At 41.2% G+C, this 17,728-nt stretch overlaps 1 protein-coding gene across 1 annotated transcript in view; it reads right to left on the reverse strand.

The window, feature by feature from the left end:
* Positions 1-5,506: 5,506 nt before the first annotated feature.
* The window catches only part of sppl3 (signal peptide peptidase 3), a 48,685-nt gene continuing 36,463 nt past the window's right edge, over positions 5,507-17,728 (reverse strand). Inside the window, exons 6-11 of the mRNA XM_082542389.1 lie at positions 17,011-17,123; positions 16,382-16,488; positions 13,205-13,368; positions 11,503-11,693; positions 11,235-11,344; positions 5,507-8,630 (exon numbers count right to left, since the gene is read on the reverse strand). Of these exons, the coding sequence (XP_082398515.1) occupies positions 8,559-8,630; positions 11,235-11,344; positions 11,503-11,693; positions 13,205-13,368; positions 16,382-16,488; positions 17,011-17,123 (757 nt within the window). The 3' untranslated portion in view covers positions 5,507-8,558. The remainder of the gene's footprint in view (positions 8,631-11,234; positions 11,345-11,502; positions 11,694-13,204; positions 13,369-16,381; positions 16,489-17,010; positions 17,124-17,728) is intronic.

The following is a 17,728-nucleotide window of genomic DNA, read 5'->3' on the forward strand; positions in this document are numbered from 1 at the left end:
CACTTACACTTCATCACTTCAGCTCTGTGCCGCGGTTTTACCTGAGAAATGTAATCACAAATGTTGATGGCTCGTTATCTGATGACCCAAAAGTTCACAGGGCAGGACACGTGAAAGAATAAGTCACAAGGCGGCACATTTTCCCCTCTTCTTTATCTTTAACCCTGATTTTGTGTTTTAAGAGCTTTAAGGAGCTCAGAAGCATTCCTGGAATTTTGTTTTACCACCTTGACACCTCATGGCTGTTCAAAAATATGTTTTTGTTCTAAACATGATTTTTCTAATTAGTTATATGTTTTGGGAAATAGCTGTAGGCAGCAGCTTTAATACACAATTTAATATGAAAGATTTTCATGTGCCCTGTATCTGTGATAAATATGTAGCTTTTCCATTACTGGAGTTTTAAAAGCCTTTAATAGCCAGTTATATGTCTCATAAGTAAAGTCAGAATCTACAGCAGTGTGTACATTTGTCTGGAACCTACCTTTGTGTTTAAAGAAAGCTCACATTTTTAATACATTTCCATATCATATATAACATTTGAACTATATCTTTAGTAAGTGTAATCACAATACTTTTCGTTTTGCTCTTCAGTTCACCTCAAAAATGTTCTCCATATATCCATGTAATGGCAATAACTTTGATATTTAGTGGAAGGAAATAGTGAATAAACATTGCGCATGCACATGTATTAAGTCGCTCAAAGGTTTAATTGCACCTTTCGTACTCTTACGGTCAGAGACTCCCTCGCCTTCACTATACTTTTGTTTTACGTGTAATTCGTTTGTTAAAAAATAGACAAAGCACACAATAAATAAAGTTGGTGAATAGAAATTTGACTGAAGGCAGAACCATCATTTTTTTCTCTGATAGAGATCATGATAACGTCGTTAATGTAATAATTTACATTAACGACTCAGCTTCAGGAATCAAAAAGACAAAATTGGATACTGAGACCTACAAACCTTACAAAAAATGTTCTTATAGCTGGTCACAACTACATTATCATGCACCACAAACCAGTGATCAAAGGTTTATGGCGGTCTTCTAAAAGTTAGGGTGAGGGTTATTAAAGTTAGTAAAGTTGGTAGTTTTTAAAAAAGACGAGTGGAGTTTATGAAGAAGTAAAGAGGATATCAAAAATAAACAAAATGCCTTTCAGTGCTCGACTAAAAATTATAGAAACTGTTCACCAGTCTACTATGAATCATGTCAGCGCAGGTTAATAATTTGTGATTTTGCTTGTTGACACATGTTCTGTTTGTATTTATACAGCTCAGTGTCACAAATTTGCCACAAGGGGCTCAATCTGTCCCCTCTACCCAGAGACTCCCAGCCCCCCTTGGAATAAATAACGGGGAAAAAACTCAAAAGCATCAGTAATAATTTTATTGTCATCATATTAACCCAACAGCTGAGCTGTAGTGGTAGCAGGGAGTGGAAGCACCAAACAGCCTTCAGCTTCCACAGACCTTCATGCCTCCATTCAACAGCACCCTCCATTAAATCAATTAGTCATGAGGATCACTGCAGAAACTTACTGAAGCTCAAAACCTGCGGGTGGGAGACATCGATTCCTCTCCTACCACCAACAAACAACAAACCTCGTCCATAACTCACAGCGAAGGCTACGTCAGGCTTGTTTCCCCCCCCCCCCCCCCCCACTTCCACCGGGCGAGTGCAGGAGCAGAGTCCAAAGGATGAAAAAACTCAACCCCATTAGCTGAACTTCAGAGGAATTCCTCACTTTACATACGGAATGCACATTAGGTCAAAGGGCAAAGGGCCAGAGGGGAATCCACCCCCGCCCAGGCAGGCAGGCAGGCCTTATTTAAACAAGCCAGGAATGCCTGGTTTGAGGAGAGGAGAAGAAGGAGAAGAAGAAGGGGAAGGAACCTCTATGCCATTAAAATGAGTTAAGGGGCCACTGCCAATGAATACCAGCACTTTTTAAATTACCCGCACTGGATGAGTTCATCTGCTACTGACTCTGAAATTTATTATGAGCTTTCCCTCATTAGATGTTTACTGCTTAGATGAGTCTTCCTGTAATGATAGGTGAAATTACTATGTGTGCTCAGATGTGCCGTGCAGACTGAGGAAGTGCAATCAACCTCTGAAACAGAGAAGCTCTGAAGATGGACAATGAATACATATAGACTTTATACTCAGTTTAATATACATACTGACAGTGTTGCGTAGATTAATATAGGCTTGTTGTTGTTTTTTATTAGTTAAGCCCAATCAAATCTGTTTTTCGTGACTTTTGCATTGTTTTTTAAAACTCTTGTGCAGAATTCATCCAAATATTTTTGATATTATTGGAAAACCTTTCATATGAATTGTGTTTGGCACTCCTTAAGACACACCAGCGAGGCTTATATCCACATTTGTCTCTATTTCATGTGCAGCTTTCACACTTAGTACTAGACAAATATCCTGAAAGTTCATTGGATTTTATTGATCTTCTGTCCCCATAAATTAAAACAAAGGATTGATTCCTACAGCAGTTGCTGGCTAATTGGGACTGTGTCTTGATCTGCATGTCTCTAATTTTAGGATCAAAAGGAGAGAGCGGTACGAGCGCCTCTAAATACAAAACCCTGCATTCCAGGCAAGGGCCAGCTTCCCGAGTTTTAGGACCATCTCGCCAAAATATCTTACAAATGACATGCTACAATCCCCATGACTGTGGTGGAATTCTGTCCACTTCAGGGCTTCAAAGCTGTGCAGGAATCGTGGATTGCTCTGGCCAATAGGTGGAGGGGGATGGACCCTGCCTGCTTTGACCTCAGAGACCTTCCCCCCCCAAAAACCTCCCCCAGCCACGCATTCAGTGTCCTGGCCTTCATCCACCCCCTCACCATCCACACCATCCACCTATCCACCGAGCCAGTCAATCAGTCAGTCAGTGGGTCGGCCTGTTCATCTGTATGGCAGTTTGAAGGTCTTCTGGGTGTCTTTAAGCAATGACGAGCACTCAATATGGAGCCGTTTCTTTTAGCACGAAACCTCAGCCAAATGTTACACCAGCATCTTTTCATTAAACTGGTCCCTGCTAGAGTAAATTGGCTTCCTCTCCATAAACGTTGGAGCTCAATCCTGACCCTGCTCGTACTCAAATATTTTAGCGCTGATCTGCCACAGCAGATCAGACAAAATGCCTCACATCCACTACAGACACAAGCACGGAGTGAAGATCTCAACATTATTGTAAACTCTTGACTCAGCGTCTTTGGTCTGTCATTGAGGCAGCCATTTCCCCCCATTAAGATCTCCCTACAGAGCCCTGCAGGAACCAATTACTGTACTTTGATGAGAGCACACCTTTCATTTCTGTTAACTGCTTAATCAAGGGATGATTTCTCTCTTTGATTGTTTGATTCTGCAGCTTTCTGCTTCTCCCAATGTAGCCTGGCTGTGAAAATGTGAACTGTAAACGCTGCGGCTCATCTGCGTGTTGATACATTGGGTGAAAGCTGCTCATATACAATGGAAAACAAGCTTATAACATCGGCCAATAAGTGAAAATACACACGCTGAGTTTAGGAGTAAAAACCTTTCATAACTGACTGGTGTCATAGGGTTTTCAGATATTTGTGCTCTGCTGCCATCTGCTGGGCGATGTTCATGTTGCAGAGAATTATGCAACTGATAGTTAATGGAAAATTTCATTTTCGATAGGAAGATATGGGGTCGATTCTGTAGCTGCATATGAAAACCGCCAGAATCTATCACCAGTGCATGCATTCTGCCTTAAAAATGGCTTGAAATTTCTGTTTCTAGGCTGACAATATATTTTTCTTTATTTTTATCTAACGTAAATGGGAAAACCTGTAAGTTTTTTTGTTTTTTTTTTAGGTTTGTTAGCTAAAGTATTTCTCCAAAGTGTACATCATAAAATAGAAATCATAATCCACTATTCTTACTGTGAGCAGTTTCACACGGGAACTATTTTCTTTCTACCAATTTACACCTGCAAACCACATCACTGCGCCCATAGGGTGCGCATAAACGCGAGCAGAGGCTTGGGTGAAGACTCCGGCACACATTATATGTGGTATATTACTTTGACCAAAACTCTAGCTGGCTTCTGTTCTGCCAGTGGACCTTGTGGATATTACAGGATGCTGACACAGACGTTTCCTCCAGTGGTTTCTTTTAAACGCCGTATATTGGAATTTAGCGGGGGGTGACTTCAAAAACAGTCTTTTCTTTGCTCGATATCTGTTACCTTTACTTGGTTGTACTGCTGATGCCTTCATCACCCATCTCTGGTGTGAGTTGATGATTTACACCACAGAGCTGATGAAAAGTGTGACACCCATTATTTAGTCAATATTAGCATGTCATGTAAAATTGTTGCATAGGAAAACGTTTATTACGCTCACCTGCTATTTTATTAGGCACACCTGTATAACTGTCCCAATCAGTTAATAAAATGGCAGCAATTCAGTGGATTTACTCATTGCCAAGATCACTTGCTGGAGTTCAAATTGTCGCATCAGAAATGGAGAAGAAGGGTGATTTAAGTAACTTTTGAACTTTCTATGAGGCAAGTGTGAGTATTTTAGAAAACTGTTGATCTACTGAGGTTTTCCCGCACAACCATCTCTGGAGTTTACAGAGAATGGTCTGAAAAGGAGAAAATATCCAGTGAGCTGCAGCTTTCTGAGACAAAATGCTTTATTATCAGAGGTCAGAGGAGAATAGCAAGACTGCTTCAGGCTGATAGGAAGGAAACAGCAACTCAAATAACTGTTCAGTACAATTGAAGTATGCAGAAGAGCCTCTCTGAATGGACAACACGTCGAACCTTGAAGGTGATGGACTACAGCCATAGAAGACCACGCTGGGTAGCACTCCAGTTAGCTGAGAGCAGGAAACCGAAGCTACAATTAAGGCTCGCATGAAGAACAGGACAGTATTGGAAAACCTTCACCTGGTTTGATGAGTCTCAATTTCTTCTGCAACTTTCTGACTGTAGGATCAGAATTTGGGATATGAATACATCCTGCCTTGCATCAAAAGTTCAAACTGGTGGTGGTGTAATAGTGTGGGAGATTTTCTTGCAACCCTCTGAGCGCCTTAGTACCAGCCGAGCATCATTTAACCACCACCGCTTACCTGAGGTATTGGTGGTGACCGTGTTTATCCCACTAGGATCAGTGCACTGATCTTCTGATGGTTGCTTCCAGGAGGATAACACACCCATTCACAATGTTCAGATCACCTCAGTGTTTCATAACTTGGCAATGAGTTCACTGTACTGAATGACCTCCAATGAAGCACATTTGGGATGAAATGAGATTTGCCTCATGGATGTGCAAAAACTGTGTAATGCTTTCATGTCAAAAAGGACCAACCCTGTATTTAACGTGTGCCTAATCAAGTGCTACCTAAGTCGAAGCACAACCTTTTTTTCCCCCCCTTCTTCAATGGCACTACCGATCATGTATGACAAACCAACACAGGAGATGGACCCAAAGAAAGAGATGCACTCGTGTTACAGTTAGAGTCATGTTTATTTACAGCAGAATCCTGAATGAGGGGGGAGAGGAGCAAAGGGGGCGGGGAAGAGGGGTTAAAAGGAGACAAAGTGTTTTTAGATCAAGCGCTTCAGGATTCATGTTTCACTACACAGTTCTTAATTTATTTTATTCACCATTTTTCTATACAGAATCCATTCAGCCGTAATATCAACTCAACCGACAGAGCTCGTGTGCTCTGCTGGAGGGGAAGAGAGATGGAAAGAAAAAAAAACAAAGAAAAAGAAAAAACCTAAAGCACTAAACTAAAAATACAGAGGGGCTAAAAAGAAAACAAATTTCAATAAAAAAAACAAAACAAAAAACCCCCCAAGATCATTAGTTATGCATATATTCACATATACATACACACACACACGGGTATGTATATGTGTATATAAATCTATATATTTTCTGCCTTGTCCATGAAGAGGTGAAAAGGGGGGTGTAGATCCATGATGTCAGTTATGACGACTGCAATGAGCAAACTGCCAGAAATCCCGAAGCAGACAGTACTCAGGTCAAAACTTTCAGTCAGAGCTGACCAATCAAAGTCCTTCTGACCTGCAGCCTTTGTACTACCCACTGACAGGAGTTCATAGGTCCAATGTCTCCGTGTTGGCCAGCAGAGCTCAGCACTGCAGTAGCCCTGTTTAATGCAGTCTGAGAAATGATACACTGTACACTTAACATGCACGGCCAGGTAGCATAAAAAAGTAAAAAAAAAAAAAAAAGAATAAAAAGAAAACACAAAACAAAACACCACCCCAAACCCAAAAAGCCAGCAAAATGCATCCAGACATCTTCAATCACACACTTTCCAGTATACATTAGATATTAACTGACAAGCACCACAAAACAGTGGAAAGACCAAAAGAAAAAGAAAAAACAAAAAAAACATCAGTTAATGGTGACAGTAAAAACATCCTGTGGGTTAGCGTCAACCTCAATTATTTCACTGATTTCTGAATGGTGTGACTGATTCATGACTCAGCTCAATGGATTCAAACAGGTCCAAACACACACGCATACACATTCACCATCCATCCACAAAACCTTTAATCTGTAGCTACTTTAATCTCAGTAAGCCTTCATATCCAATGACCCTCCTCTGCAGCAGGCTTCGATTTCAAACTCTCACAATAGTCAGGTTTTCATCGACTGAGGTCAAACACTGACATTTACAGAGTTCAGATCAGATGTTTCGTTTGATTTGTTCTTTTTGTGGTTTGTTGTTGATTTTTCCTTTCCTCCTTTTTTTTTTTTTTTGCCAAAACACAAAAAGACTTGTGTATTCTGGAAAGAAGTGTATTTTCAAGGTCATATATAAAAGGTGCAAATTTGGGATGTGCAAAATCACTGAAACATGTAGTTTCAGGATAAAAGTAACGTAGCATACCTTCAAGTTACTTCAACATTCATTTATTTGAAACAAACAAAAAACAACACTTTTTACATTTCCACCTGTCCGAAGAAAAAATGACCTCTGGTGAGTTCTGTGTAAAAGTTCATGCAAGTTTTGATTGAACATCCAGCTCAATGCAAACCTGACTATTGTCGCTGTTTCTAAACTTCAGTGTTCGTGATTTCAAATTAAAACCCATGTAAAACAACCATTCACTCATTTGTTCTGCTCTCTCTCTCTCTCTGTCTCACACACACACACACACACACACACACACACACACACACACACACACACACTTTAACACTAGAACAGGAAACTAACTTTGCAATTGATCAGTAACAAAGGAAATTGTTTTTTTGTTTGTTTTGTTTTTTAAACCACACGCGCACACACACACACACACACACACAAAAATCCATCTGTTGATTCTATTGGACAAGTCGACAAACATTTAGAAAACTGTCTCCAATAGATGGACGCTTGCTTGTCGACGCAGCTGGCAGTCAAAATTCACCAAAAATTTGGCTGTTGGCTGGCGTCAGTTTCCCACCCTGTTCAACATGCTCCCAAACACAAATACAAACTCAAGATACTGCAAATACATGTGTACACATATATACAAATAGAAGCGCCCCCCACCCGCCGATGCTGGGGGGAGGAGGCAGCTTAACAATTTATAATGCATCATTTCTGTATATGCCAAGAATAAAACTTTTCTAAATAAAATACATAGTTATCTGTGAGGGTGGGGAATGAGGACAGCAGATGAACAGAGAGGAGGAGCTCGCGGGGAGTGTCAGAGGAGAGCAGGAGCGCCGAGGAGAAGCCATTATGGAGCGATGGTGGAACAGATGGGAGAAAGCTAAGGTGAACGAGGGCAGACGGATGGAAGGGGAAGACTCTTCTCCTTTACGGTGTCGCTGCTCGTGGGCATTCTCCTGTGCCGCTGCAATACTCCACCTCAACTCCATTTTTTTTCAGTTGTTCCATAATAATAATAATAATAACAACAATATTAATAATAATGACCACGACAATGCTAAAAAAATATATATAAACCCCTGCTATGTCTCACAACTGCAAGTCCACAAAAAGGGGGGAGGGGAGGCCTTGCCCTCGAGTTCATCTGAGTCATAGACAAAGAGATGCAGAGGAAATTAAAGACGTAGAAAAAGGAGGAAACTGCAGACAGAGAAGAGGCCTGACGAATGAGACGAGGCCATGTGAGGGAAGTGGCAAATGAGACCAACTATACACGTGTGAAAAAGGAGGGGGGGGGGGGGGGGGGGGGCAGAACAAAAACAGCATGGGCAGGATGTGCTGTAGTGAAGAGGAAATAAACAGCAGAGAGGAAGCAGAGATGAAACAGGGAGGATATAGGGACCAAAGATGAGTTGTGTCGGGGCGTTGTGATCCACACACTGGTGTCCCTTCGGAGGGTTTTCTCAGAAGATTGGTGGAAAGCATGAACGAGTGATGACAACATGGCCTCACTGTGAGTGTGCCCTCTCTCCTTCTCCCTAAAATTAAGGGAGAAAAAAAAAACCCAACAACAACAACAACAAAAAAAAAAAAAAAAAAAAAAAGAACTTCTCCGTGCTGGTCGCTTGTCCCAAGTTGTATCATACCTCTAGGAAGCGAGAGCTGCTAGACTTAGTGTGGAAAGGCTCAGACCACATGCGCCGCAAATCCCCCTGTGGGCCACAAACACCAAGACAAACACAAGTTACGAGTCTTTAAGCGAATCACTCAAATGTCAGTAGATTGCAGACAGCAGTCAACCGAATTCTGTTTTCTTACCCCTCCCAATTCAACTGCGTAAGCTACGGTGGCCCCTGTAGGACAAACAACTCTCGCTGCTGTTCATCCCTCTGTTTACCTCAGGTGTCAATATGCCAGGTGTCCACCTCTATGTAGGAGGAGGCTGTAAAACTTTGTGAAAGTAGTCTGATACGAGGCAACGACTCAGTGAAGCTCACTTCTGTCTCATGAAAGTGATACTGAGGTGAGTTACAGTGGGGCAAAAAAGTATTTAGTCAGCCACCGATTGTGCAAGTTCCCCCACCTAAAATGATGACAGAGGTCAGTAATTTGCACCAGAGGTACACTTCAACTGTGAGAGACAGAATGTGAAAAAAAAATCCATGAATCCACATGGTAGGATTTGTAAAGAATTTATTCGTAAATCAGGGTGGAAAATAAGTATTTGGTCAATAACAAAAATACAACTCAATACTTTGTAACATAACCTTTGTTGGCAATAACAGAGGTCAAACGTTTACTATAGGTCTTTACCAGGTTTGCACACACAGTAGCTGGTATTTTGGCCCATTCCTCCATGCAGATCTTCTCGAGAGCAGTGATGTTTTGGGGCTGTCGCCGAGCAACACGGACTTTCAACTCCCGCCACAGCTTTTCTATGGGGTTGAGGTCTGGAGACTGGCTAGGCCACTCCAGGACTTTCAAATGCTTCTTACGGAGCCACTCCTTTGTTGCCCGGGCGGTGTGTTTTGGATCATTGTCATGTTGGAAGACCCAGCCTCGTTTCATCTTCAAAGTTCTCACTGATGGAAGGAGGTTTTGGCTCAAAATCTCACGATACATGGCCCCATTCATTCTGTCCTTAACACGGATCAGTCGTCCTGTCCCCTTGGCAGAAAAACAGCCCCATAGCATGATGTTTCCACCCCCATGCTTCACAGTAGGTATGGTGTTCTTGGGATGCAACTCAGTATTCTTCTTCCTCCAAACACGACGAGTTGAGTTTATACCAAAAAGTTCTACTTTGGTTTCATCTGACCACATGACATTCTCCCAATCCTCTGCTGTATCATCCATGTGCTCTCTGGCAAACTTCAGACGGGCCTGGACATGCACTGGCTTCAGCAGCGGAACATGTCTGGCACTGCAGGATTTGATTCCCTGCCGTTGTAGTGTGTTACTGATGGTGACCTTTGTTACTTTGGTCCCAGCTCTCTGCAGGTCATTCACCAGGTCCCCCCGTGTGGTTCTGGGATCTTTGCTCACCGTTCTCATGATCATTTTGACCCCACGGGATGAGATCTTGCGTGGAGCCCCAGATCGAGGGAGATTATCAGTGGTCTTGTATGTCTTCCATTTTCTGATGATTGCTCCCACAGTTGATTTTTTCACACCAAGCTGCTTGCCTATTGTAGATTCACTCTTCCCAGTCTGGTGCAGGTCTACAATACTTTTCCTGGTGTCCTTCGAAAGCTCTTTGGTCTTGGCCATGGCGGAGTTTGGAGCCTGACTGTTTGAGGCTGTGGACAGGTGTCTTTTATACAGATGATGAGTTCAAACAGGTGCCATTCATACAGGTAACGAGTGGGGGACAGAAAAGCTTCTTACAGAAGACGTTACAGGTCTGTGAGAGCCAAAGATTTTCCTTGTTTGAGGTGACCAAATACTTATTTTCCACCCTAATTTACGAATAAATTCTTTACAAATCCTACCATGTGAATTCATGGATTTTTTTTCACATTCTGTCTCTCACAGTTGAAGTGTACCTCTGGTGCAAATTACTGACCTCTGTCATCATTTTAAGTGGGGGAACTTGCACAATCGGTGGCTGACTAAATACTTTTTTGCCCCACTGTATTGAGCGTATCCTGAACCTTTCTGTCAGTAAGCGCTGCCGTTTTTGCAGGGTTAGGTCAACATACCTAAAAGACTATCGGCAGGATGGCGATGTCCATCTCAAACACTGTATTATTCAAGATGGCAGGCCAACATGGTGGCTTCCACAAAGTGGCGCCTGCTTCTATGCTGTTGTTGTTTTTTTGTTTTTTTAAATGGACTAATTTTAAGTTTAAGAGTATGCATTAGTTTGTTGGAAGACACACACACACACACACACACACACACGCACACACACACACACGAGTATGACGAGTTTTTTCTGTTAAATAAACCCTGACTGAACCTTTAAATACACAAGTATGAGTTTCTTGTTGAAGTCAGATGAATGTGCGTTGAAAAAGCATGCTGACATTTTATCACTGTCTTCTGATTTTCCTTAGTTTAAAGTCCCAGTAACCAGTTTATTAAACAACATGGGCAAGCCTTTAGCACTTTCGAAGAAAATGTTACCATTTATAGAAATTGAGTGCAGTTTATAGTTTCACTTAACAATTAGATTCACACTTCTCTAAAAGCAGCACAAAGCAAAGAGCTCATTTTTTTCCCCCCACACGTAGTCTTTCTTTCTTTCTTTTGTTATTTCTAAATCAGAACTGCAACAGCTAGATTTTTGCCACAGTCCATGGCTGTTATTATACCTTCAGGTAGGCCATGGTGAGCAGAGGCAGCAGGGTGAAGGGCACCAGGTAGAGCAGAGCGGGCTGTGCAGCACGATGGATCCTGGAGGCCACGGTGGCAGTCAGCAGTCCTGAGGAAACATCAACAACATGTCAGAAATGTCACAAATACTTAAGACAAAACATTTTGAAAGGTCACAGCTTAAAAAAAACAAAACAAAAATTCACCACTGCCTAACACTGAGACAATATAACCTTGACCTTATCCATCCCTTCATTGATTGCTTACCTACAAAGTATCCGATGAGAGTGCAGTGGAAATAGGAGACGCGCTGCATGCGTCCAGACATGTTACCGGGCCCTGGGACTTCCCCGGTCGCTTGCTTCTTGTAGTTATCATAACGCAGGACAAAGCATAACAGCAGCCCTGGCATCACGATGTCTCCTATTCCCAGCATCGAGAAGTGACTTCCTGTGGAACTGCGCAGGAGCAAAGAGCAAAAAAGAAGAAATGATGGCAAATCAATTCCTGTGTCTTTTATTTCCATTTCATCACTACTTGGCTAAAGCCAACACAAGGTCCTGAGCAAATATCAGACTGAAATCGGCCAAAAGTCAGTCACCATGGTAGCCGCACTGTGGTTACTACGATCACTGAAACAGAAAAGGAACTGACAGCTTTAGGTGTCAGCTTCAGCTGTATTATGTTAACTGCAGCTCTGTTAGTGCTACTAACACACTCATTTTTAAAGGGGCCCTAGAACTGCTTATTACCAGCTATTATTTATAATAATAATAATAATAATAATAAACTTTATTTAACTTATAATTCAACCTACACCTGGAAGGCACTTGTGGCTCCTCTACCTTTAAGCCTAGTTTCTTCTGACCTGCTGCGCTGGAGACCATGGACCATATTAAGTATATCTCCTCTCTGACATAATACAAGAGTCAAAAAACTGTCCAAAATGGAGCACTTAATGCAGTCTGAGGCTTGAGCTTCACTTGATTTTACCTCAGTAAAGAAAGTTATGCAGAGTAAGATAGAATATGTGATTGGTTTAGTTTGCTAGCAGGATCATGCAACAAAATTATAGCTGGAGATGATTAACCTCTGGCATTGGTCCAAATCTGGGTTTAGATTCGGTTTCCAAGTTTCCATTTGTAAGGACTGTTTACCATTGCAAGACGGGGCAAAAAATTTCACATCATATCCTGAAAAATATGCAATTCTGAAAATAAATAAATAAATAAATAAATAAATAAAAAATAAAAAGGAAAAGGGAAAACATCAAACTAATATTGATCCAGGGACTCGATTCATGCAATTCAATCCTTTAATGGAGGTATAGAGAATCAGCAAGGTCATGTTTGCAACTCATTCTATGGCAGGAAATAAAACATTAACAGCTGTTTTCTCACTTAATCAATATAACTCCAAAGCAGAGTACGAGGAAAACATAACATATCAAACCTTTCTGAAGCACAAGCACGTGTTTTGTCTGACGGTGTCTAAGTTCATGTTTAGGTTGTCATCCAACACAAAGAATACATACTCATTGTGACAAAGGGACAAAAACAAACAAACAAACAAACCCCACAAACTGGTATACTAATTCACTGACAGTTTCAGCTATTAGGATGTACCCTTTAGCATTAATCTTGAGGCAGATCTTAAGAGGTAGTTAAAATGTTTGTCCTTTGTTTCCTGAAGGTGTTGTAAATTTGTTGGCGACACCAACAGCCGCGAGATAACAATACTTTAGGATTCACCTCGTGGGACCTGAAAGATGTCTTTTCAAGGGTCGGTAACATTTAGCAAACTTAAATGTCAAAAAGCTGAGCGGTGTGATGAAGTGAGCATCAGTGACTGAATAAAGGTCACACATCATGCACACGCAGAGGCTGATCACAAGCAAACGACTCGGTGATCCCAAATGAATGTGTACCAAGCACACACTGCACTGCTTTATGATTGAGAGCAGCATTACCTGGGAAAGACGAGTTTGCCGGGCAAGGAGAGGCGGGGTACGTCACGGCCCATCCCCGGCCCCAAATGGAGCTTCCTGGACAGAACATCTATGGGATTTTCAGCAGGCTGAGTGGCTACTTTGACCATCACATTACTATTGAAGATGTATGCTGAGAAAAACACCTGGAAAGAAAGAGAGCCGGCTGTTAATACTTATCAGGCTTCACCACAACCCAAAGTGACTGTTGCGACTTTTCTCATAAAACTCAAAACACAATGTTTATGGCATGAAAAGCAAGAAAATCCCACTTAAAAGAAGATGGCTGCAGCCAGTTTGATATTAAGTAACACGGAAATTCCACAGCAGGGACGGCTTATAAATTTGTCAATGCCCAAGTTTTGATAAGAGGCACCATCAGTATTTATGCACTTTTAATTCACTCTGACAGAGCAACTCATAACAGCTCTTTAATAAAGACAAAGCTACCGGTCTCAGGAGATTATGTCTGACTACTGTGTGTTTGCATTATGTGCTCTTCAGTCATAGCTGACAGGGCAGACTCTTCAAGAGCGTGTGCTCACTTTGATGTATTTAATGGAAATTCTACTGAATGCCATAAATGAAATGTATATGGCACTCAGCTTTCCTTACCCTTTTACCCATGTGAATTTAAAATTTCTATAAATCTGAAGGAAAGCGGCATGTTTGTTTGCAAAGCTGCTGCTGTACTGCTTTCCGATTCTGGTGCTTATGGCATTTGTCAAATTCAAAGGCAACTGACTTGGCTTTAAATTAGGGTAACACTCAATACTGGTGTAAAAATGTCTGTACTTAGCGCAAAATACAATTGACCATTTTTAAGCACTTTTCAAAATGCTGGTTGTTCTGGGAAAAGCAAACGGCTTCATCAGTGGACAGCAGACATGCACATTTAACCCATTCCTTAGTGCTTTACAAAATAAAATCAACAAAAAATTTTATTTTGTAAAAAAAAAAAAAAAAAAAAATCATAGGGCTGTCATCAAGTTAATTTTGAATTCTTCCTGAACATGAACTGGGGGCTGGAGCCTATCCCAGCTACTACAGGGCGAGAGGCGGGGTACAGGTCACCAGCTCTTTGCAGGGCTAACACATAGAGACAGACAACCAGTCACACTTACATGGGCAATTTAGATTCACCAGTTTGCCTAAATAGCCTCACCTTTAGACTATGGGAGGAAGCCGGAGTATCTGGAGAGAACCCATGCAAACAGGGGGAGAACATGCAAACTCCACACAGAGAGGCTTCGAACAGGTGGTTGAATTGAACTCATGACCTTCTTGCTGTGAAGCAACAGTGCTAATCACCGTGCCACTGTGCTGCCACAATCTCAGATATTGACCGATATTTTTCTTCCAGGTAGACGAAACAAACAGATTTCATAACATGGATGAAGGTTGTTTTTTCTGTCCCTTCCTTTTCATTTAAAGCCATATACTGACAGATTGAAACATTTTTAATAGTGGTCCTCCAATAAACTGGCCAGGTTCTCTTCTTATATATACACCGAATGTCACCCAAGTATACAACTACGTCCATAAGTATTTCGATCATAAGACACTTGTTTGTAAGTTCTGTCTTTGCATACCAGAGGTGTAGTTTAATAAGTTTTAATTCAAGAGATTTTAATAAGTGCTGCATCGTCTGTTTAGAAATCACTGCCAGTTTCATACACATATATATATTTTTATGTATATATGTCTTGACTCTTTTTCTCATTGCTGAAGCCACAACTGCAGATGTCTTTGATAGACAACTGTCTAATATAAAATATGGATGCAGCTACCGGGTCAGAAAAATGAAGCCAGTGCAGACGTGGGAAGTGTCTTAATCCTGGAATCTATCTGAAGGCGACTAGATAGTGATGGCTATAATTTCAAAAAGACTTCTGGTCCTATAGAGGTCTAAGGGAAAAAACTGCTTTCTGACTTTATGCCTGTATACACCTTCCTTGAGCTGAAGGGCTCAGTCAATCATTTCGGGTAATTTTGAACACGAAAATAAATAATTAAGAAAATTAAGCCTGTTATGTAAATCTTCGTCGTGGCTTGTTTCAACATAGAGGAATTTCTGTGGTATGAATCACAAGTCAATAGAAAATGAGCATGTGGCTTCACAGTCAGACTTGTCCTTGTCACTTTTGTGGGGGGTTTTTTACAATTAAGGAAGCGAGAGAGCAGAAATGCTCAACCTGAGGCTTCACAATCAGGACTTCAGAAATGAATGGGTGGCGTTATGACGGCACACTTTTAAAACAGTCTCTGCCATTATTAAAGTTGTTGTTCTGCTCTGGAGATCTGCTGTGAGCTGGAGGACAACATGAACCCACAGCAGGTAAAGGGCTGCTGCTGTGATGCTGTAGCTCATCTAGGTTGCTGAGCAGAACGAGTGGTCTAAGACAGTGGCGCTGAAGACCATCCACGAGATGAACTTACTGCAGAGACAGCTAAACATCGCTCTATTATTTATAGACACAAAACGTAAACCTTTTGTGCATGTAAACACAGATACACAACTATTTTTTTGTGTCTTAAAATATATTTTTTTCCTCTGTTTTGAGCAGCTCTAAGCAGTACTCAACACACTACCTACAAAATGGAAGAACTGTTTAACTGACCAGACATGGGGCTGTTGAAAGATGTGTAGCATTGTAAAATTAGAGGATATTAAACAAAGAAGAGAGACATACCAAAAGTCTGCCATAAAATGCTAGCAAGACTTAGATGCTTAAATGTCTTAGTGAATTAGTGATCTAGTGTTTCCTGGACTAGCACCCTCTGTAGCAAGATCACCTTCATGATTCATTTAACATGTTAATTCGATCAGTTTTGCTTTCTGCCAAATGAATTTTTAATTTTTCATGATTTATTTAATTTCTGCACAGCAGTCAATGCGATCAAGTTCTCCCCCAAACTCAATACTGTTCAATGTAAAGTGCCTCACTTAATCAGCAATGACAGACACCGGCCTGCAGGTTTGAGGAATAAATACAAAGCCTTTCATAATCGTGAATCATCATGTTTGTTTGTTTTTTGTTTATAAACAGAAATTTTCTCTTTGAATGTGTGCTTCATATATCGCAGTCTGTTTGCTGCGTCTCATGGAAGCTGCTTGTATGTGTTGCAGGTTTAATTTGGGTTGGGAGCATCTCTTACCCAGAAAACATCATAAATGAGCAGTCCTGACAGCAGCAGGCAAGACACCTTCAGACTGGGAAGTCGCACAAACGCTATCATGGCGACGCACAAGCCCATGGCTAAAGCTGAAAGGAGAGGACAACATATAATTTCACATTTTCAAAAGAAATGAATGAAAACATCAACACGATAAAGCTGTTCAAATTATTTTCCTACTTGAAATTGATTTTCTCAGGGCTGCATAACTGAAGATGAATACCAACATATACCTTTATATTGAGCTGGGAGTCTGTCATTACCTTTTTCAAAGTCCAGCGAACTGGAATGCCAGTTCATGGGTTAGTCATGTGGGTAAAATATAGAACCAATGACTAATATTTAGCATGTACTTTTCCACCATTAGGAGAAGTACTTCTTTTAAAACTATGAATCATTACAAGCTGAAGATGTTAAAATGCTTACTTTTAGCATGCTGTGTAGCAGGGCATGTTAAAACAACACCAAATCACACATTGCAGTTACATTTCTGAAACCTGACTACTTTGTGTTTAAATTTCATTGCTGCGGCTCTTATCTGTGGATTCTCATTCTGTTTGTAGTATGAACTGAAGCAACATTCATACAAAAGTTAAGGCAGAGCAACGTACCGTCCATGAGAAGCCAGTGTCCAGTCAGCACCCAGATGAGCACCAGCATAACAGAGAGTGAGAAAGACAGGAGCTCAGCCAGAGTGAAGCGCCCACAGCAACCAAACGAAATCCTGCAATGAGACAAAAAGACACAGAAGTGACCCACTTAAATCTCACAGAGCACTTTGGGGTAAAATGCAGTGCACAAAAACTTTTACAGGTGGATATATTTCTTAACTGAGGATCTGCTGCATATCGACTACTGTACAAAGAACTTATGTTTGAGACAACTGATGTTTGGATGAGTGAGAGTGTAAACTGCTTTACAGATCAAGTTAACAGTAGTTATTTTGGTAAATAGCATGCAGGTGTCCATCTTTCAGCTAGGAGTTTTCCCTGGGGTGTGGCGCTGGCAGAGAAACCATTACATTGTGTGGGTTGTAGGGTGGAGCCTCAGTGGTTCAGGCTTGCTCTGGGGCATTCAGCTGATGCTTTGATGGGAGGGTGATGTCAGGAATTTTTGTCAAATGGCATGTGGAAAGCCGTTGCCATCATGACCATACTTTATTAAGTCTAAAGGGATTCTGGGTAGGTATGGAATTGTTTTGGGTGAGAGAAGCAGACAAAGATTTACTGAAAACTAGATATGGGGATTTGAATGTTTAAACAAAGTCGTTTTTATTTAAAGCAGTTTTTTCCGTGTCAGTTTATTGAGCAGATGAGCTCTCCTGGTGAC

This window comes from Aulonocara stuartgranti (genome assembly GCF_965226115.1).
Source record: "Aulonocara stuartgranti genome assembly, chromosome: 7".
Classification (NCBI taxonomy): Eukaryota; Metazoa; Chordata; class Actinopteri; order Cichliformes; family Cichlidae; genus Aulonocara; species Aulonocara stuartgranti.